Source organism: Zootermopsis nevadensis, unplaced genomic scaffold, assembly GCF_977971745.1.
Source record: "Zootermopsis nevadensis isolate Lab colony 2312 unplaced genomic scaffold, Znev_1.0 Znev_ptg000018l, whole genome shotgun sequence".
NCBI classification, from domain to species: Eukaryota; Metazoa; Arthropoda; class Insecta; order Blattodea; family Termopsidae; genus Zootermopsis; species Zootermopsis nevadensis.
The window spans coordinates 750,680-772,011 of NW_028259150.1; the positions used below are offsets into that span (position 1 = coordinate 750,680).

At 37.9% G+C, this 21,332-nt stretch overlaps 1 protein-coding gene across 4 annotated transcripts in view; it reads right to left on the reverse strand.

Annotated features, from left to right (window-relative positions):
* dtn (transmembrane protein 132C dtn) overlaps positions 1 to 21,332 on the reverse strand; it is a 357,458-nt gene that overhangs the window by 100,282 nt on the left and 235,844 nt on the right. For all 4 annotated transcript variants that reach the window (XM_022059196.2, XM_022059193.2, XM_022059197.2 and 1 more), the window contains one exon: positions 7,101 to 8,112. In XM_022059196.2, the coding sequence (XP_021914888.1) occupies positions 7,101 to 8,112 (1,012 nt within the window). The remainder of the gene's footprint in view (positions 1 to 7,100; positions 8,113 to 21,332) is intronic.

Sequence of the window (21,332 nt, forward strand, 5' to 3'; positions counted from 1 at the left end):
CTTTCAGATAAACGGACCAGCGTATTTTAAAGACATACATAAATAACATTAATGCCAGACATTCATAATTTCCTCCGGAGTGTCTGAACAAATACATGTGCTTTAAGGAAAGTTAAGTGTTATTAGGTCCCTTCAATAAATCAAAATGTTATTAATAGGCTAGCGCCAAAGTTGATGAGAATAAAGCCTTTTTGTGTTTAACTGGAAAATAAAGTACTGCAGCATAACATTTGAAAGTTGCATTAACATTTATAACATTTCTTTATAAAGTAAATAAAATGTAAAAACATCTCTGCGGAGTCTAAAGTCAGACTCCCGCCATACGCATACCCCCCCCCCCCCCCTTTTCCAAGCCTCGTTTACATTTCTTGGAACGAGTAAGAACGTAACATTTTTTCCGCATCACACAAATGGCGTATATTCAGGCTTGACGGACACGGGCTGCTGTATAGGCAAGACATAAAATGAAAATCACAATAAAACACAATTAAAAACAAAAAGCTTAAAATATTTTAATTTAAAAAGCTGGCTATTATCGGCAAACAAAATAAGTATTTATTAAAGATAATAATAATAATAATAAAAACACGTATTAGAAAACAAAATGTATTTCGGAAATAGCTGCTGCACTATGTACCTCAGGGGCAAGGTTTGTCTCGGTTACATGGAAGTAAATACCCTATAAAGTGGTGAATAGATGGGATAATAGTAATAATAATGTGGTAAACCCAAAACATTCTTGTAACAGGTAAATTGAAGCTAGTTTATTCGATGGGGCAGTCATTACTCAGAAGCTAATATGCAAGACAAAGGTTCAATATCTTGTTCACAAAAGCCCGCCAATGCATATCAAATTAGGCATTTGCCTCAATTTTGAAACCAATTAGATATTCATAGATGCAAATTGTATAGTAACTATTGCGACCAGTGCAATGCTTGGGTGAGCGGTAAGCCAATCACAGCGACATAGGAAACTGTGTTATAAATAATGAGAAGGTGATTATGAAAGGGAGAGTAAACGGCAAGCAACTTGTCGTGATCCCATTGTGCTAAAGTAATTTCCAGATAATTTTCTTGAAACAATAACTAGATTGAAGATGACAGTCTTTCGGGTTGTAGTGCCGTGTAGTCAGGCAGAAGTTCACCAGCGTTTACCAACGATTGTTAAATCAGGCAGTACATTTAGTTACAACTAGGTTTTAAAGGGTTAAATTTCACAGAATCCACATATAATTTTACTACTAGTAAGTGTATCGCTTATACATACATGCGTTGTTTACATAATCATTACGCTCGAACCTAATAAGTTCTTCGTATTAAAACGCCTTTATTTAAAATAAGACGAAATATAAAAATCAAAATTTGGCTATTAGAGGGAGAGTTCAGATGATGACTGGCTAATCGAAACACATATTCTAAATAACAAATAAATTAGTACTAAAATCTTGGTGGTAATGAGTTATTTTTACACCGGTGATAAAGAACACCGTAGGCATATATTCAATTAAACTCCTAGAGGCATAGTTTTTAGTACCTTTGTGCTATAACGTTATAGATTCAACACTGTCGTGGGCTTCATCCACCATTTAATACTTTAAAACAAGACATTACATTTCGGGAGCTGGATCTGCTGCCGTATTCAGGCGAAAATCCTATTCTGGTGGGTCCAATAGAAGAGGCAAATCCCAATTCCTGGTTAAGGGAATGGGATGGGAAGAATGAAGTCCAGAAAGGCGAAAATATTGACCACAATGCACCATCGGAGGAACCTTTAACAGTTAATGTTATGGATTGTTATAATGAAGTGCGTTTCACAGTCGCTCGAGCTGGAAAGAAACCCGCACGTTCCGAGAAAGCGTGTCACTGGACCGTGCAGCCCGTTTCAAGCCTGCGTACGCACGAGCGTCGGGTATTCGCAATTGCACTTCGCGGTTCACTAATCCTCGCAGCAGGTTACACGCGACCAGAGAACATAAATCGCACGAAGCTCACAACAAAAGTCTCCCCATACATTATACAGCGTTAGACAAACTGGCAGATAGTAAATTAACCCGTTATAATATAAACCTCTTGGGCAACGGAACATACTTCAAATAAACGTCAGTGATAACTCCCCCTAAATTAATCATAATTCAGTTCGAATAGTAGGATCTGAGGTTATCACGGCAGTAAGTCTGACGATGGCTGTCCTCTGTGTTGTTTCGCCGTGTAGTCTGGTAGAAGTTTACCGACGTTTCAGAGATCCGTACTGCCTCCATGATAAGGGCGATTTTTTATGACTTATAGACATTAATTTCCTGATCGAAACTGCATTCAGACTTTAACGAGCAAGATGACTCAATAAAATACCACGCAACGTCTTCCGGAAAAATTGGTTTTCATGAAGGCTGTCACCGATTATAATTCTGATTGGTGTATTTAAAGATAAATTCAATAGTAACAACAGATCAGAAGAGTAGGATTTCAGGTTCTCACGGCTGTGAATCTGAGCAAGGCTGCCTTTTGGGTTGTATCGCCGTGTAGTCCGGTAGTTTACTAGACTACGCGGCGCTACAACCCAGAAGAAAGCCATCTACAGATCAAAAGAGGATCACAATATCCAATATGTTAATTACTTCATCGGCTTTAATGTATCGACCATTCTACCGGCTGTCTCAAAAGCTAACACAGTGGCATTACAGTTGTGATAAAACTCCTCACCTCCTGCTGCATACACCACCAATCAATAGAATGAGGCGATTCTGGAAGACGGGTCTTTGGAGTAACAAAGAATGTAAGAAAAGAGAAATACCGTTGAGACTGAGGAAACAACGAGAAATCAACCTTAATTTGCATTTGCCATAAAATTACTTCAACACTTTAAATTTTACTGATTTCACTAATGGATATGTTGTTAAAAATTTTGGCGATCAATTTGAGCACTACCCGCAGTAGGTGTTAAGAGTATTATATTTTGAATTCAATCAGGGTCAGGAGCCTTGCGTGATTTGAGGTGATAGGTAATCCATTCCATTTCAGAATGATTTGTAAGCCTTTGAAGACGGATCTCGTATAAGAAATATTTAAGAATCCACTCCGTATCTTAAAGAAATTTTCGCCATCACAGAGATCGACAAAGACAAATGAAAACTGTTCTCACTTTAGGGTAAATATTACCTTTGAATGAAAAGTTATTAAAATAATTATAACGGTACGGATCATTTGGCACATCCAAAAGTTACAACCCAAAAACAGACCAAGCATTTGAAATAAAAAATAAGGAAGTGGCATGGCCGGAAGACAAATGAAGAAAATGGGAGACATCCCTGCACACATAACTAAATTATTTACGCGAATTAACTAACTTCACGGAACAGACACCCTCTCGAGAAGCTAATAATCACTCAAATGGGCAAAAATACACCCTGTATTAAAAATATATTATTTCAGGAATGGATTGAACTAACATGACTCGTGGTAAGTCCAGTGGCCGGAACTTGTGAAAATTCTAGTGGAACTTTGATCTAGAATTTTCACAAGTTCCGGCCACTGGACTTACCACGAGTCATGTTAGTTCAATCCATTCCTGAAATAATATATTTTTAATACAGGGTGTATTTGGCCAGGATTGTCATTTGTATTTACGGCATACACAGGCATTTTCATTCTCAACACTGTCAGCCACTGAGCTAAACTTTAGTCGGAATCAAAAAACTTGGTTTTCCTTTATTATGCTGCAGTTGCTTTATTAAGTCTTCCATGAATTTAACTTATCAGCTTTATATTGACTCCGTATTAAATAAACATTTCTTAACTAAATCTTTATCTTTATTTAATTACCTCTTTGTAAATGTTTACCATCTTTGAAGGGAAGATTTTTTCGGATCAAGTCCCTAATTTAAATGCAGCATGCAAAGCTAAAATCCCTCTTAGACGTTTGCCAGGGAGAATAAAAAGAAATCAAGTAAAATGCGTACGTTCTTTGAAGTGCTGAACCGTCTTTTAACGTCAGCTTACTCTCTTCCTCCTTAGCAGAATGTTAAATATACATTTCCGGCCAAGTTAACATCTAAACTACACAGTCCCTTGATATTTTTAAAGATTACTTCGTACTTTCCGGGAAGTCTGCTTCAGTTATTTTTAATATCTATTTGTTTATAATTGTGATGCGAATCAGCCTCATGAATCTCGTTTTAAAACTGAGTAATCAACGAGTCCGTAGGGAGACGAACCGTGAGCCCACTGTCTGTATACTTTGTAAAACTGAGCAAGATTCAAGCAATGGTCACAGATTTTATTTGTAGGGCAAGTGTTGAGTTAGTGGCAACGGTATCACTAAGCGTACCTAACCACATGTCGATTAACAGGTTGTGACAAATTCTAGAACTCAGCTTCACCATTGCTAAAGGCCTAAAAATTTACATACATTCTATATTTAAATATTATCAACTAAGGTATCTTAACACTTGTCATCTTGCAAAATTCCCGAAAACACAATCTGAAAGAAGTTTATTTCCAATGCGTCAGTTATAATTAAATTAATATGTTTGGAATACAATAAACCAGTTGCGAATTATATCGCTCGTAGCGTGGAAACAATTACTGAGCATTTTATTTTAGAATAGGAATATATTAAATTTATTTCTGTTCAGTAGTGGCTAAAAAAGTTTTGTAACAGAACTGTAAAACTTTAACGCTGTGCTTGGAATTTTATGATGTATCAGTCGATGAACGAATACGAGTGGGGGAAATAATTTGGAATCTGAAAGTACTTCTTCACTCAGTTGTTGACCATACACTTGAGAACAGAATCGCACTTTCCCTGAATTTACTCAGCAAAAATTTAATGTCAGGACTTGCCTTCTCTCGCTTCCTCACAGTGTTCATTGATCTATAGAAGTTTAGAGAGCGACTGGCCTTTTTAATCCGCAGGAGTTTCGCTCTGCGGTCATAGCTACCAACGTTGTGTTTGTATATAGGCTGACAACAGTTTTAGTCTTGAGGATCTCAGTCACAGCACGGCGGTCTTCTACGTAGCTTACCTGCAGAAAGCAATGTTTCTGACATAGCTTGGCTCTGGGGTATATTGTAATAACTTTTAAGGAACACATTTCAATGAACATTGGACGTTTAATTAAACCTCAATGGAGTTGGCAAGGCAGCAGAACCTCAGTATTTTTAACCCAACGTCTGTAATATAAATGCTGGCCATGTTAAAGAGAGGATAGTGTATTAACATTAACGTCTCTAAGTCCCTGATACACACGCCTAATTTCTTTTCATCCGCGGTTGAACTTTTCTTTTCAATTCCTTATCTTTTTACGTAACAATTTTTTTTCCACTTCCTTCTTCTTATCAGCTGCACTACTTCCCCTGTTTGATATATTGGTCATATTAATTTTGTCTTGGGTCGCATTTCATTTCCGTGTTATAAGGAGAATAACAGAACGAGATGTCGGAGGAAATGTAAGCCATTAAAAAAGAAAGACCATTCAGAGACGGCTAAAGAATTTGCTAACTACTCCTATGTCCCTGTTTCTCAAGGACGTGATGTTGAAAACTAATGGCGGAGTTTCAATACCGGTAGAGTTAATTTATTAAGACTTCCCAGATTTCCGTTATTTGCAGGCTTTAGAATGTCGTAGACTCTCAGTTGAAGGCTAACGTGTATTGTGCTGATGAGAACCTTCGGTCTAAAGCACTGTAAAGATACGTGGGAATAGTGGAAATAAAGCCTCTAACACAAGAATCTGATTATATGTTTAATGGTTTTACTGTTACATAAATGTATCAGGCGAAACCATTTGTTGGTACCAACTGCTTTTGAATTCAGTGCATTAAGGAAGTTTTTATAAGACAGCCATGCCAACGCGAATTTAATCGCTCAATGTCACTTCTTGTAATCCTAAGAACGCGTTGTTACACGAATGGTATAAACTGTCTGGGTGAAATATGTCATTACTTTCGAAACAAATCTATTATCCTTCGGTTCTGAGAATAAAATCACACAGTTCAGTATCTTTTGTCTTCCCGCCTGATACCTAAAACATTACGATTAAAACACACAAGACTATAAATTTATCTCTGGTTTTAAATGAACGTGGAACTTGGTATCTCATATCAAGGAAAGAACATAGGTTGAGCGTGTCTGAAAACAGGTTGCTAAGGAGAATACTTGGACTTGGATGATGCACAATGAAAAGCTTCATAATTTGTATTCTCTGTCTTATGTTATTAGGATGAACAAGTCACATGGAATGAGATCGACGTGACATATAACATGTATGGGAAGGATGAGAAATACATACACAATTTTAGTCGGAATGACTAATGGGAAGGGGTAACTTGGAAGATCCAGGAGCATATTTGAGTATAATATTAAAATGTATCAGAAAGAAATGGGGTAGAAATATATGGACCGGAGTCATACTGCAGTTGTCAGAGTCCAATTTTGATCTGATATACGTACACATAAAGATGAACATTCGTATTGCATAGAGGCAGGTCGCTCTTAAATAAAAGTATGACTAGTAGCCTCTCAGTAGGATTCTGCTTCATTTAGTTACTTATTTTGATAAGAAGGTAGATGGAATTGGTTTAGGGCCGTATTGTTCGTATTGTACTATAAAGTAAATTAGTTAATTCGTTACTCAGATATTCTACTTTTTAAATTATTGGTTCACAATTTTAACTTAAAGCTCTTTCTGCAGAACTTCCCTTGTGTTAAAACTCTTAAAATTATAATTCAAGTTTCGAGAATTTAACATTAGAATTAGATAACTTTATCAAGGGGTGTCACGTGATACTGCATCCAACTTTCGATGGCTAAAAATTCCGAATTTAATTTATAAATTTTACAGAAACTGTAGGAATAATGGAAATATTTAAAAATATCTGTTCCTGTATACGCCTTGGAGTTTATTCATTCGACTCCAAACGCTTCTGCCTTTAACATCCCCGAAATAAGGAAAGTATGGGTTTATAAAATCTATGAGTGTGCTCTTTAGTTCAATACATGTCGCGTGCATTATTGCGATATTAATTATAACACGTCCAATTCATTAACATGCTGTAAGCCACTTGCCGTTTTACAAAAATTAAGCTGAATCTGACGCACTCACCTGATAATGAATACGGAGACTGGGTACTCGGGTCGTGGCTGGAGAAACACGGGGATGTGGAGACGCGACAACGGATACAGTGGTGCGTGTGGCACCATCATCGTCAACAAGTCGTCGGATCGTAGTTCGCGGTACGCGGACCGAGCTGGCACGAGTGGCACCGCGGCCAGTGGTGTCATCGGCTGGATCTGCACTCGAGGTATACAGCCGCCATCATCCTTCGTGCCCTCACCATCCGTGCCCGTGCGCGGCTCTAGCACAGAGTACGCCACCTGAACTAGCCGCTGCGGAGTTTTCACCGGTTTGCTAGCTCGTCCGGTGTTATCCGGGGGCGGCATCGGGGCCCACCAGTTGGCAGGAATTGTCACTTGAGCAAGACAAACACCATCTTCACCATCGGGACTGCACGCGGCCGTCAATGCGGGTCTCTCGCCCAGTACGGCGTGGAGGACGATGCAGACACGCTGATGGTTCCTTAGCAACAGCTGCCGCCTTCCTCCGGGGTCCGAACCGGTATGAAACAGGACCCGGAGCACTGGAGAGTCGCGAGGGATCTCTGTTCGCACAATATGAGCACTCATGTCCAGGTGATGCGACGCGGAGGCCGTGAGATCCATATCGAGAAGGACTGAAGAAGATGCCGTGCTGGAGTTACTTGAATGCAGCTGAGGTTTTTCAGGAATTGGCAGCGGATCCAATGGGTCTGGAACTATGTACCGAGCCGGTACAGTCTGCTTTGTGGAGAACGGGCCGTATGTGGCACGTATTGATATAGGCTGTGACGTCTGAAACACGGTAAATCTATCCACACTGAGGACGGATGAGCTGGCATCATTATTACTGGTAGTGCTGGTGCTTGCTGGAACCCCACCTCGAGGCTCCAGAGAAGATCCTATACCTCCAGATGCCCCAGCCAGATCAGCCACTGCAGGATAATACTGGCGAGGAACATGCTTGAGGAAAAAGCCTCCATCTTTGTTCTCGAAGTGGACCTCCACAGTACCTACGATCCCTGGAACAAAAGACAAAATTTCCTATAATTTTATTTTGATTCAGAGCATCGGGTGTTTAGCGGATTAGGTTATCACACATTACCCTCATGAGGAAATTTGGGTTTATGGCCAAAGTACGATCCGGACTTGAGACTTCTACATATGTTATTAATAAATTATGTTACATGAAAATCGATATCGACCTCTTATGTTTTTTTCTCAAAACTTTACGGTTTGTACTTCTCTACGATATATTAACATTTAATTACCAAGTTCGGATTTTCACATAATACAACGATATCAATAAATCAGTTACACAAGTTCAGCTGTAAATTTACAAACACATTTTTGGAGCACAATTTATTTAACATGAAATTATATGACTGTAATGAAAGTAGCCTAAATGTTCGGTTAAATGTTCAAAGGAAATAGAACTTTTGCAAACGGCTTGTTAGTCATTTAAAGAAGCAAGGATACAAATCAAATGCACTTGGATAAAACGTACAGATGTTTTGGATCACAGTACAGTAACAGTGTGGTTGCCTGAGGACGAGTAACCACATGTCAAAAAAGTATAGTATTGATTATAACTGCATTTATATCACTGTTTTGATTTGGTCACGTAATATCGTTGCGAATTAAGTCGTTGCAGATTTTTCGCCAATTTGTACAAACAGTCAAGCGGTAATTATTTATTTCATATTCACACAAAAATGTTTATACTGTACTTTCACGCAGGATATACGTAACTGAACGTATGACACTCAGAGTAAATCGGAAATTCTGGAATTGCATGGATTTTGAAACACGGAATTTCTGTTTCCAACCGTTATAGCAGTAATTATTTCGTATATTTGTTAATTATGTCCCTTAATTAAATTCCAGAATTGCGAGTAGGCAACTGATTAATAATTCGCCTGGTTTCTAGAGCGAGTAGCTTTGCCGAGTCCCTCCTTTCGTATACGGGAAAGAAATGTTTTTAAAGAAAAGTTATCAGCCAAGCGTAATTCTCTTTCAGGTCCGACAATTATTTTATACAAAGGCACAAGAGAATAGTTTTAGATAACTACAAATTAGAAAGAAAAATTATCAGCACATTGTGGCTATGATGAAATGAGATAACAACAACACTTTGATTTTAAAATCCCATTTAAAGAGATCACATCAGATAGTAGAACCACAGTTTACACAGCTACGTGAAATAAACAATAACGTAACCAGTCTCGCAATACCGTAACGCAATAAGCAGAAACAAGAGATATTAAAGTTTCGGAGATAATACTGCCTCCATCTTCAGGGCTGAATATGGAGGCAGTGTTTCTCCGGAACTACAGCATCTAAGTCCACATGACATTACAGCCCAGAAGAACAGCATTCGAAAGACTAAAACAGCCGAATTAAATGCTACATATTCAGTGAAAACCAGTTAAGCGTAACTAAACATGTGTTTAATTCTTTAATAAATAACGATTTTTATTTTAAAGATAGAATTTCGATCAAAGTGGGAGCGCGGAGTAAGGTGCTAATGGTTCGGATTACTCAAATAGTACGATTTTAATATTCAAGAGTCTGTCGTTATACATGGCGTTGCGTTCCTGCGAATCGTCGCGTATAACGAAACCGCGTAAAATGTAAAGTATAACTACTATCATTTTCATTTTAAACTGACGCCAAAATACTTTGACTCTTATCATCTTCAACACATTCCTTGGTAAGTCCGGAGACGGTTCGATCCAGCGGTAGATAGGAAAGCAATGCTCCTGATAATACCGAAATAAGACCGCGGATATGCGAAGACCGAAAACTCTTATTGGGAGCCACAGGTATGTATGTATGGGTTTTCCCTGCCTTGTCGAAGGGTCATACAAAACTCATAATAAATACAGTGTTCAGAAATGATTATGAATTGAAACATGACGGTAGGCTTAAATCATGATACCTGAATAAGACAGAATTATGACATGATAAAGAACGTTTCTGCTAATAGTCCTTGGGAGAATTGGTGTCTGGATAAAGCGAAACCACTTTGTGTCCTTTTAGACATTTACAAGGATTAGAAGAATTCTAACATATTCTGAATGAAAAATAATTCTTAAATAATTATTTAAACATTGAGTAGGCGTAAAAGAATTATGGTTGTCTTCCGCGTTGCAACACTGTGTAATCCGGTAGAAGTTAACCAAAATTTAGGTGGTTCTTGCTTCATCCATCACCAGAGCGTTGAGAACCATTACAACCTCAAATCATACAAAAGGTAGGTGTCCGTGAATGGTTGATCAGTCCATATCTCAACCTCTGCTATTATAAAATAATGGGACTAAAGGTATCTGGGAATTCGAAACCTGTCATCCCAATGTGCATGCTCTGAACTGTGTTACTTCCAGCGTCAGCTACTAAACACTTTTCAGCGATCCTTGCAGGACAAAGCTTGCGACGAAGCTCGTTGTCTACTGAAGGTGTAATACATCTTCGTCCCTGTTCATTTTCGCCAACAGTGATCGCTTCGCTCCCCTCAACTTCAAGGCAAACCGACGCAAAAGGTACAGGAGGCAGAAAAGACACGAAGAGGCTATTACAACTTATTTAATGTGTTTCATTACTAAAATTAAAACCGCATTGCATGTAATTGATATACTTTATCAAACGGTAACAGATGGTTTGAAAGGATTAAAATATATGATACTGTATATGTCTGTATAAAGTGAAACAAAACCTTAGACACATATAAATTCAATAAATAACACATTACATAACGTCACACAGTAATTACAGGTGGGCAAGGGGCCATTTGCTTCGCTGAAATGTTGATTTTAAAGGTCAACAATTTTCTCTGAAAAACATACAATAAAGAGCATATGCTTAAGTACATATGCAGTGATATATTTGAGAAGCCGTCATATCTTTCATGCCTATGATACATAGGCCTATGGAAGTGACTGCCTTAACAAAAAGAAGGGATCTAAAAATGTGAACAATGACTATAACTAAGCAATTTATCACAACGGGAAAGCATCTGATTTCTATTCGGGTGATAACGGCTTCCGGCATCGGGGGATATATATATGGATATCTCATGTGATTTCATGTAACCAACATGAGTTCTGTTCGTAGGTGAAAAGTTCTTTTGCCAATTACTCAGTAATGAATATTTCTGTCTTCTGGGTTGTTGGGCTGTGTAGTCAGGTAGATGTTTACCAACGTTTCTGAGGTCATGCCTCCGTCATCAGGGCGATTCTTAGTATGAAGATTTCTGTCTTCTGGGTTGTTGCGCTGTGTAGTATGGTAGATGTTTACCAACGTTTCCGAGGTCATACTGCCTCCGTCATCGCCCACATTTAGGAAGGAGAAATGGTGTTCAGTAACACAGGATTGTCATTTCATTGACGGTGTTCGTACGTCTATGTTACAACCTTGCAGTTCTTGAATATGTATGCAAACACATGTAATCTGGATTATCTCCAAACCCCTTGAGACATACAAGAGAAAACATGCGTGTTCCCAGAAAAATGTGAACAGGAATCAAATATTTATATTTAAAACTCAGAGCAACTTGATATGCTGGTCCATTACTTGAGGTACATCGGTTATAGTAGCAAAATATCACGATACAGGGTTTGCACTATTTGGAAGTTGATTTGTCACTGCCACATCGGGTCAGTATACTTCAGAAATGCACGTAAAGCGACGGGCTACATTGTAAACGGCTAAGGTTAAATTTCTGATCAACAAAATTGGGCCTTTTTATCTTCACACTCGCCTTCTGAATAGTTCTGGGGCCCACTTATCTTTCTAACCAGCAAGAACTCTTTGTTATTTCCCAATGGTAAATACGGCCTCAGCGTGAAGTCGGCAATTCCTATAATTTAGAGTCAAGGTTAAGAGTTAGCAGAGATTTATTTCACAATCACTGCGCGGTGCTAAGCTCAGAAATACGTCTAAATTTTCCTTAAACTTTACTTCATAGACATACATCTCGAAGTTCCATATTATATTCATATTACTGCACTTGTTAAATATGGGCACTCACTGAGTTTAAAAATTTAATGCGATCCTCACAGATTTCTAAATTCAGAGTATTTAAAGTTCAGAAGCAGTTGGTCATTTACTGATAGCTTTCTACTGCTTGTTTATTCATGAAATGTACTTCAGGTCACTTAAGGTAGGAGGGGTGGTTTTGTGTAAGACCTTAAATCACTCCAAGTATATTACAACCGTTGCGAAGTAAAGGCTTCGTCAGTTTAAAATTACTACTCAGAATGGAAGTGAACATTGAGTTATTCAATTTAAGCTTGGTTAATACATGTCATGCCATCTCTCTTGTTGAATGAAGACGCTATTGAAGTTTCGGCTTTGAAATATATGCAAATGATTTATAAGCCTACAAGGTACGGATAATAATGGCAAATAATAATAGCTGGGACCGAACATGGCGATCGATTGGTTAGGACTTTTGCTTCGTAATTGAGTTTTGGGTTCAAATATAGGCCCGAAGAACGACTATATTGACTTCGGTGTCTAGTGGTTTACGTTTTCCATTACAAAGAAGTGTTCGGTTAATGACGTGTAAGGAAATTATGGCTGTTTATTTCTGAGAATTATGTGAAATTCATAAATACATTTTGTGGGCAAACCTTAGAATTAGTCAATGTTAAAGCAAGTGGTGCATGTAGTTAGCCGTAACCTTTAAAGTGACAATAAATAAATAAAATAGACAGCCAAATTTGGTTAACAAATAAAATGTACTGGAAACTTTATACAAATTATATTAATACAATGATTAACTGGAATATTATGTAAACGTAGAACTGAGGAGTCAGTTACAGAGTGAACTGATAGGAATAATAATTCGAAAACCTGGCAGAAAAGACCATGGCTCAAAATGGGCGGTAATGATTATTATTTTAAACAATAATATTATTACATATAGTTTTTACTGCGTGTCTTTCGTAACTATGTTATAGTTTTGTTTCGACATGTACGAATGTTATAGGGCCTAATATGTGTAAATTTCTACATGTATGTAATTACTGAACCTTTTTTCGACATCGACACAGGAAAACAGACGAAAGACGAGGATAAATTCACGACTCGGGGTGGATTCGAAGCAACAACCCCAGGCACAGCACAGTTACTTTTCACTGTATTATTAGATGTACAGTCATAAAATGTAGGCCTCTTCCTCCACAATTCAGTGTAGAGTTCACGAGGAATAAAAATGATACAGTAAAGTACATCTGCACATTTGTCATTCTGCTTCGTGTATTGCATGTACAATGAATGGTTACGAAAAGACGTCTGTCTCCCTACCGTGACGTGGATTATGCTCGACGCCTCTTTGTAGACGTCACATCACAATATAAATACTCCCCCCTCCATTGGATTACTTTGCTGAGATGTAAACGGGACTTTACACTTAGTGTCTGTTCACAGTCTTCTTTTTTTTTTGGGGGGGGGGGTCTTTGCTTTCTACTGTCTGTTCTTCAGTAAACAAGTTAATTTAAAACAAGCTTCAGAAAATTTTATTGAGGAAAAATATTTGGTGGTTTGAACGGAAAACTTAATTGCTGATTATAACAAGTAATTACTGTATAACATAACGAAATAATACAATATTTTAGATGATTAAACAATGAACAATAAAATGAATATATAGCATGAACAGGAAAAGTGAAAAATGCATTAAAATGATTTTGACGTAAATACGTCTATATTTTAGGGTCAGTGTCATTCGGCAAAAAGTGTAACGAAAAAGTGTAACTTCATTGTTGTGTTACCTAGGAAACGTCATCTGTTTACTCGGCATTGTTGTTACCTATAAAACAATTCATTACATTGCCTTACATTACAATACATTACCTTACATTTCATTCAGCTACCACCGACCGATCTTAAGCGTAACTAATTCAAGTTAAATAATCAATGTCTTAATCAAACTTATCTCAATTGTAAAGCATGTATAAAGGAAATATTTAGAATAAAGCCAATATATAAACTTTCTTTCCGTATAGACGTATTTACGTCAATATTTACGTCAATATTTACGTCAAATTCTCCGCAACCGTGGTTCTACTATCACTTTTTTTCGAAAATGTTAAAGGGAAGGGACCACTTAGGGTACTCAGGCCTCAGCGCAGTTCAACCGGAGGGACAAAAAAAATGTTTCCAGTCCTCTTTCCTCAATTTTTAATTGACGAGGAAAGCGAATCCAGTTTATCAAATGTTGTAATCTTATAATTCAGGCAATGGACAAAGGCCAAGAAGAAAAATGTTATACGTTGCACCGCACGATAGTCAACAACTTTCAAACTTCTACCTACTGTACAATAAAATCCTCTCGGGCTATCAGCCGCGTCAAGTAGGATTTTATTGTACGCAGTCGCCGTGAAAGCTCAAGATCATACATTCTATCTACTGCTCCATTTGTTCCCTGAAGAATCCAGAAACATAAGCAAGAACTGAAATTTGATTCATGAGAATGCGATCTTCGTAGTACACTTTAAATGCTCGCTTATAGTAAGGTTTGCTGCGACAACTTCGTATTAACAGTGTTCTCTCTGAGGAGAGAACAAAATACCCAGTCCGTCGTTTTTAGCGTCGTCATGCCGTTGCCACAGCAACGAGGCTTCGTCAGAGTTTCATCCAAACCCCTCTTTGTTATTGTCTCCATGCCCAAGCTAACGAATGTGTTGGGCGCTAATCTGATAATGGGTTACTCATACACAAGCTGCGTAATTGTTACAGACTGGCATCGCATACATACAGCCCAAAACACACTTCTGGAAAATGTTTTGAATAGGGTCAACCACTCCAGTAAACACTATCGCCATATGCAACAGATTACGTTTCGCATCTTGTAACCTGTAGCTGATAACCAATTAAGCTGACTTCTGACGGTTTAAAAAAGGGGCCTCTTGCAACGTCCTGATGTACTATTATTTACTCACTGATATTGGTGAGATATTCTGGAATTGTTTAAAGGATCTGGATTCCCATACGAAACTGTATTTCGTCCTTAAGGTCTTGCGTAATACTATTCCAATATCTTTATACCTAAAATAACATTTTCACAAGTAGACCAACTGAAGTACGATTTGAGGTTTTCGCGGCTGTGAGTCTAAAGATGGCTGGCTTCTGGGTTGTTGAGTCCTGTAGTGTGGTAGAAGTTTACCGACGTTTCAGAGATCCTTGCTGCCTCCACCATCAGCGAAATGATGAAAGAGGCAGCAAGGGCCACCGAAACGTCGGTAAACTTCTACCAGACTACACGGCGCAACAATCCAGAAGACAAACATCTTCAGACCAACTGAAGTTTCAGGCGAATTCCACAACATGTTGGCGCAAATAAGCTCAATTCTGTTGTTCTTCTAGTTGCATACAATAATTCCGTTCCAGATAAATTTTGAAGAAAGAGCGCTTAACTGTAGTATCCGTAACACCAAAATTTGATTACGTCATATTTTAGACATATTTTTACTAGATAAAAAATATTTCATAAAAAACCGGTGGTCTGATCATATGCAGTTTCTCTTAATATGATACATTGTCTCAGAAAATAATACAGTAAATTTTGAATCGAAGTTCTTAGAAACGTATAACAAATTTCTCTGTTTTCGTGACCTGTGCACTTCATTACTATTACTCAAAATAGGCGCGTCAAAGTCAATGCAGTATTCAAGGAAAACAAAGTTATTATATAAAATTCATATGAAGAAACTACTTCCATTATTTTGTAATTACTCTATTTATTTGTGAGGTTTTAACGACGCTTTCTGTATCTCAGACTACATAGTATCCACTTTTTAAAATCGAGTATTCACAGCGCCCAGCAGTACTTCAAAATAAAGTTCTAGATCCTAATCAGGTCTATAGTTGGCATAGCGTACAGACTTCGTGAAGAATGATCTCACTCACTCCCTCTATGGCGCAGGATATTCTTTGAAAAGTCTATTGTATACTAGGCTTGTCAAAAAATAGCCCACTTTTTATGAAACCCGAAGATACATTATCGTGTTCACAAAAGCCCGTCACCGGACAACAATATCAGGTGAGGAGTACAGGCCATGAAGATTATCATTATGCAATTTTTTTCCAATATCTGCCTTCGTTTGAGGTCCAGATATCCGCCTCAACACTTCGTTCTCAAAGACCCTCAATCTATGTTCTTCCCTCTACGGGAGAGACCAAGTTTCTCACCCACACAGCACAACTGGCAAAAATTACACTTCTGTATATTTTAATCTTTATTTTTTATATATGCGACGGGAGGACGAAAGATTTTGGACTGCATGATACAAAGCATTCCCTGAATTTAATCTGGTCTTGATTTCGTCATGAATGTCATACTGACTTGTTAGTATCGTACCCGATCGTTGAATTTTGTCACATTTACGAAGCATTCATTAGCTACCTTTATATTCTGGTTCTGTCCTGAATTCTGATGTCTAGGCATGATCATATACTTTACTTTTCTGCATTTATTTTTAGACCAAGTGTATCTGCATTCGCTTTTATAATATTTATATTTTCGCCCTGCGGGCCGCAGTGGCCACGCGGTCTGAGGCATGGATCTCGTGCGCCTGGCCGCTGGAACCGTGGTTCGAATCCCACTCAAGGCATGGATGTTTGTCCGCGTCTTTCTGTGTTTGTATAGGTAGAGGTCAAGGAGTCCTACCATTGTCCAAATAGATCAAAAAATGAATAAATAAAAACCTCGACACCTACGGTAAAAGAGGATGAGAGAAAAAGAAATATATATTTTCGCCCAACAGATTAATATCATCGACAAAGACAAAAAGATGATGTTTCCCATTGAATTTCACACCGCCCTGATTTTCTTGGACTTTCCTGATGGCATATTCTAAGGCAAAATTGAAAAACAGCGGCGACAGAGTATCTCCCTGTTTCAGGCGTTTATCTACACGAATTTTGCCAGAGGTTTCAATTAAACAAGATTTAATTAGCCTGGCTAGCTTCTTAGGTACACCAAATTCAAACAAAATATTATAAAAGACTTCTTTTTTAACAGAGTCATAGACTTTCTTGAAGTCTATAAATAGTTGATGTATTGTCCCATTGTACTCCCACTTTTTATCTGGTATCCAGCGAATGTAGAAAATTTGATCAGTTGTAGATCTGTTTCGAAGGAACCTACACTGATGGTCCCCAATAATTTCATTTAAATGAAAAATAATCTACCTATGAGAAAATTAAAAAATTTCGATTTGATTTTCAGGCAAAGTAAAGGTTATTTTAAGGATAAAAATCGAAAGGAAATTCCCCGTACCACTTTTAGGACAGAACCCAAACCCAAACCCAAATATATCGATATCCATCGAGTTCTTTTGGGGATAAACATTCGGATGGGCTGAAAGACACGACTTCCCTTTTACGGGCTCATGTGCAAAGAAACTACAAAATTATACGATTGGATTTTCCCTTTCTTCGTTGCGTGACCTAACAAACTCACAGCATGAACTGATCGGTACAAAGGTACCATTTAATAAAGTTTCTCACTACGATAACAATGTTTACCTCGTGACCAGTCAAGTGCTGGGTCAGAGATGAAGCCCTTAACTTGAGACTGACGATACGATAATATGTTTCTTGCTCAGGGCTACCGTACACCCCACTACGCGGTAAACTATTAATATTGAGGGTGGTAGAATGACGATTGGCATGGGTGATTCAAAGAAAACGCAGACAAATTTGCTCCAGTGCCGCTTGGTCGACAACAAATGCCATTTGACTGAACCCAGTTCATCGCGGTCAGAAGCCAGAGTCTAGCCGCCTGTCCTATCGCACGACCAATGTACTAATGCATCTCAATGGATATATTTATTTCACAATAGCTGTTTGTAAATCAATATATTTATTTTATTACTTATTAATATCTACCGACATTTGGAATAATAAACAGAAAATTATCTAAGATGGAGGGGATGGGATAACACAAATACACACGCTCGCGTAAAATTCATCATTAATTAACTGTAATTTGTGCTTGACAATCAATGAAAACCTACAAAGACGCCATGGCTAAAATTATATTTACTTTAACAGACGAAAGTTCTCAATAAATTAATTGAAAGAATGCAGTTACATTTCCATACTAAATCTCACCGGCGGAACTGGAAAACATATAAACCAAACTATCATTTCCACAGAGGTTTATACCATTTATTTTCTCTTGTCGGTCGTTCTGTAACGTTCACAGCCACAATAAGAACTAAGGTGGACAATCAAAAGCAGTCGCCTGCTGACAGCCAACGCCTGTACCGCGCAATGAAATCCGATGGTGAAATTATATTTTCCTCAACCCCCCCCCCCCCCACACACACACACACAAACATTGAAGCTTTTCTTGTTCCTTTTATTTCTTAAAGGAACACGGAATGAGATTTCCTTAGAGAACCATTCCCTCTACTATATACACATTTGTTTTTCCTTAGAGATTCCACATGAATTTTCATGTCGTACCATTAGTTTTGTGTTGTAAGAGAACTAGAACAAATTTATACAGAAAGCCCTGCAGACACAATGTGTAGGAGGGAGTTTAGTGCTAGCTTCCCTTGTAGTAATGCTTTAGACAAACACCACTAGGCACAACTAGAAGGAAGTTTTCATGCGGGCGCCCCCAGCAAAAACATCAGTGTAAGTATGTAGCAACTCAGCGCGTTCAAAATCCACACCAACCTTATGTCATTTGTTTGCTTGCTTATTTATTCCCTTGAATTGTTTCTACAGAACAACTTTTACAGAAATCCAAAGCATTGAAATACAATGAACAACACTAAGCTATAACACACGTTTACATGTTTTTCTTTAGTATAGGATAAACAAACTGTCTGAATCTTCAGCCCTAAAGATGGAGACGGTATGTTTTAACTAAATGTTACTATTTACCTACGAGTCTACACGGAGTCATAAACCAGAACAACTTCGTCATCCTCACCACCGTAAAATCTGAAGTTTAATAAATTTTAAATGTCTGAAGAGGAAAATATTTCGAACTAAGGAGACTGAAACAAATGAGCAATGCGTTATATGATCTTGTGGGTTGATACCAGCGTTTGGGAGACAAAAAGGCCTCGTTATTAACAAGACCAACATCAACATCTTCACCGCCATGAGATCCTCCAATCTCTTAAAAGTAACTTAGAATATTTCTAAACTAGGAATTTCGAGGTTGGAACAGGCCATCCAGTATTCTTGTGGTAGTGAAAATCTAAAAGGCTGTGATGGTCTAAGCACACAGTTCTACACTCGATAGATTTAAGGATCGATAGAGACTTGTGTTTACCATTCTGTACGCTAAGTACACAACGCCTCAGTGTTATTTCAGAACTGTAATTCTTATCCGGGAATTTTCCGGTTCTACCTCGACAGGTAAATCAGCCATTCTGGCAAAACCCTCCGTTATTTCTCCAAACAATAAGGCATACTGCCTATAATGTCCACCAGTGTCCACCCAGCTCAACCCATCTGCTCTATTCTAATTTTACGCATTTTCTCTGAGGTTGAATGATTATAATAACAACGAGAGTAGTACTAACAATAAGCAACAGTACCAATTCCAAAAGCGCCGAGAAATTAATGCGTATAGAGGACGTGGAGACAAAACTACGCTCTTTATATAGGCAGGTACTAGACGAGGCGAATAAATTACTGCGTAGTAACCTCTACTAATGTAAATTGAATTACCTGACCATGTTCTAAAAATTAGTTCGTAAATCCTAAAGAAAATCAGTGATAAAAGGCCATTACTAAATAGCTGATATTCAGGCAGGGAAGAAATTTTGTTCTCACGTATTTACAATGTTCGTTATCGTGCTCACAAAGCTAATCATCCTGAACAGATACTGAGTCAATTCAGAACATACGTTCATAATCTACGATCAATTGCGCCAACCGTCTACATTCACGTTTCAAACTGATCCATTCTCTTGAGGGTTTCCAATAATGTAAATTATCGTATAATCTTGCGAGGCTTCCATTGTATCCTGCAGTACAAACAGAATAGTTCTGCTGCCCTAAATAAGTAACTGATTTCAGGATAATAATACAGAACCATCAAACTGGATGGTCTGCACACAGAATGCAATTCTATTCGACCTGTCAATCACAGAATCATTACTGGTTACTAATTAATATGATCCTGGCTCAAATACACAGCTCAAATTAATATATCACGTAAAGTCGTCAATGTGACACCGATTAATCACTCGGATCAATATTTATAATATACCTATTAATCTGCTGATTACAGCTAATATCCTAACTTCCTGCATCTTTATCAAACATTGTGATGTTGTGGTTCATATCCTCGAAGTTCTGATTACGAATCACGCGCTTTTCCGTTTTTTTAGACAGTTCCACCAGGCAATTACACGACCAGACTTAAAGACAATCATCACAGCTTCCTCCCCAGTTATTTCCAATTCATCATTCATAATGATCCCACCAGTCGATGATAAGTGACCACCAGCTGAGAAAATTTCATCAAGTAAATCGAACAAACTTTATTCAAATCGACGTCACACGTTATTTGTTGTACTGAAGATAATCTCTGGGAAAACTGTGTTCAAGGTAACATCGTTCAGAATTCTAACAACATTTCTTGTGACATTATTTCATAAAGAGTGGGGAAGTTAGTCGAACACGGTTTAAGCAACTAGAACAGCTTGACGGTTGTTAACGATGAACCTCTTGTGTCTTAGGTGCTTTTAGCTATAATTATCTGCCTGAAAGTGTGCGGTTGCTTTTGGTTAAAATCCTTTTTATGAAAAAGTTTAACTAATTTCTAGATAAAATTCTCTGAATTAAAGAGTTTAGCCACCTTCAGTTTAAATTCAGTAGGCGAAACTGTTAAGTGGAAACTTCATTAAGTGGTTAATACGCCCCCTCCCCCCTTATCAATGTCCTCCACGACAGCTAAGTTTTAAATAAAAGTAATGTAAACAACAGGCTAAGATATCACGTTTTCATCGAGATTCATGTATAAAACATCAAAGATATTTTACTGGATTTCGATGTTGTTATAACGGTAGCATATAGTAGTATTTTCGAAGTTTCGGGGGAACGTTTTGCCTCTTTCTTCAGGGCAGACGTTTCGAAAAGGGGCGATAAATAGCTTATGAGAAAACGGTGAGCTGGTGTCGAATTGCGTAAAGAACAGGTCTACTAGACGACAGAACGCCAAGGAAATTCCCTAAAATCACATAAATCAGCTGTTTTACATCGT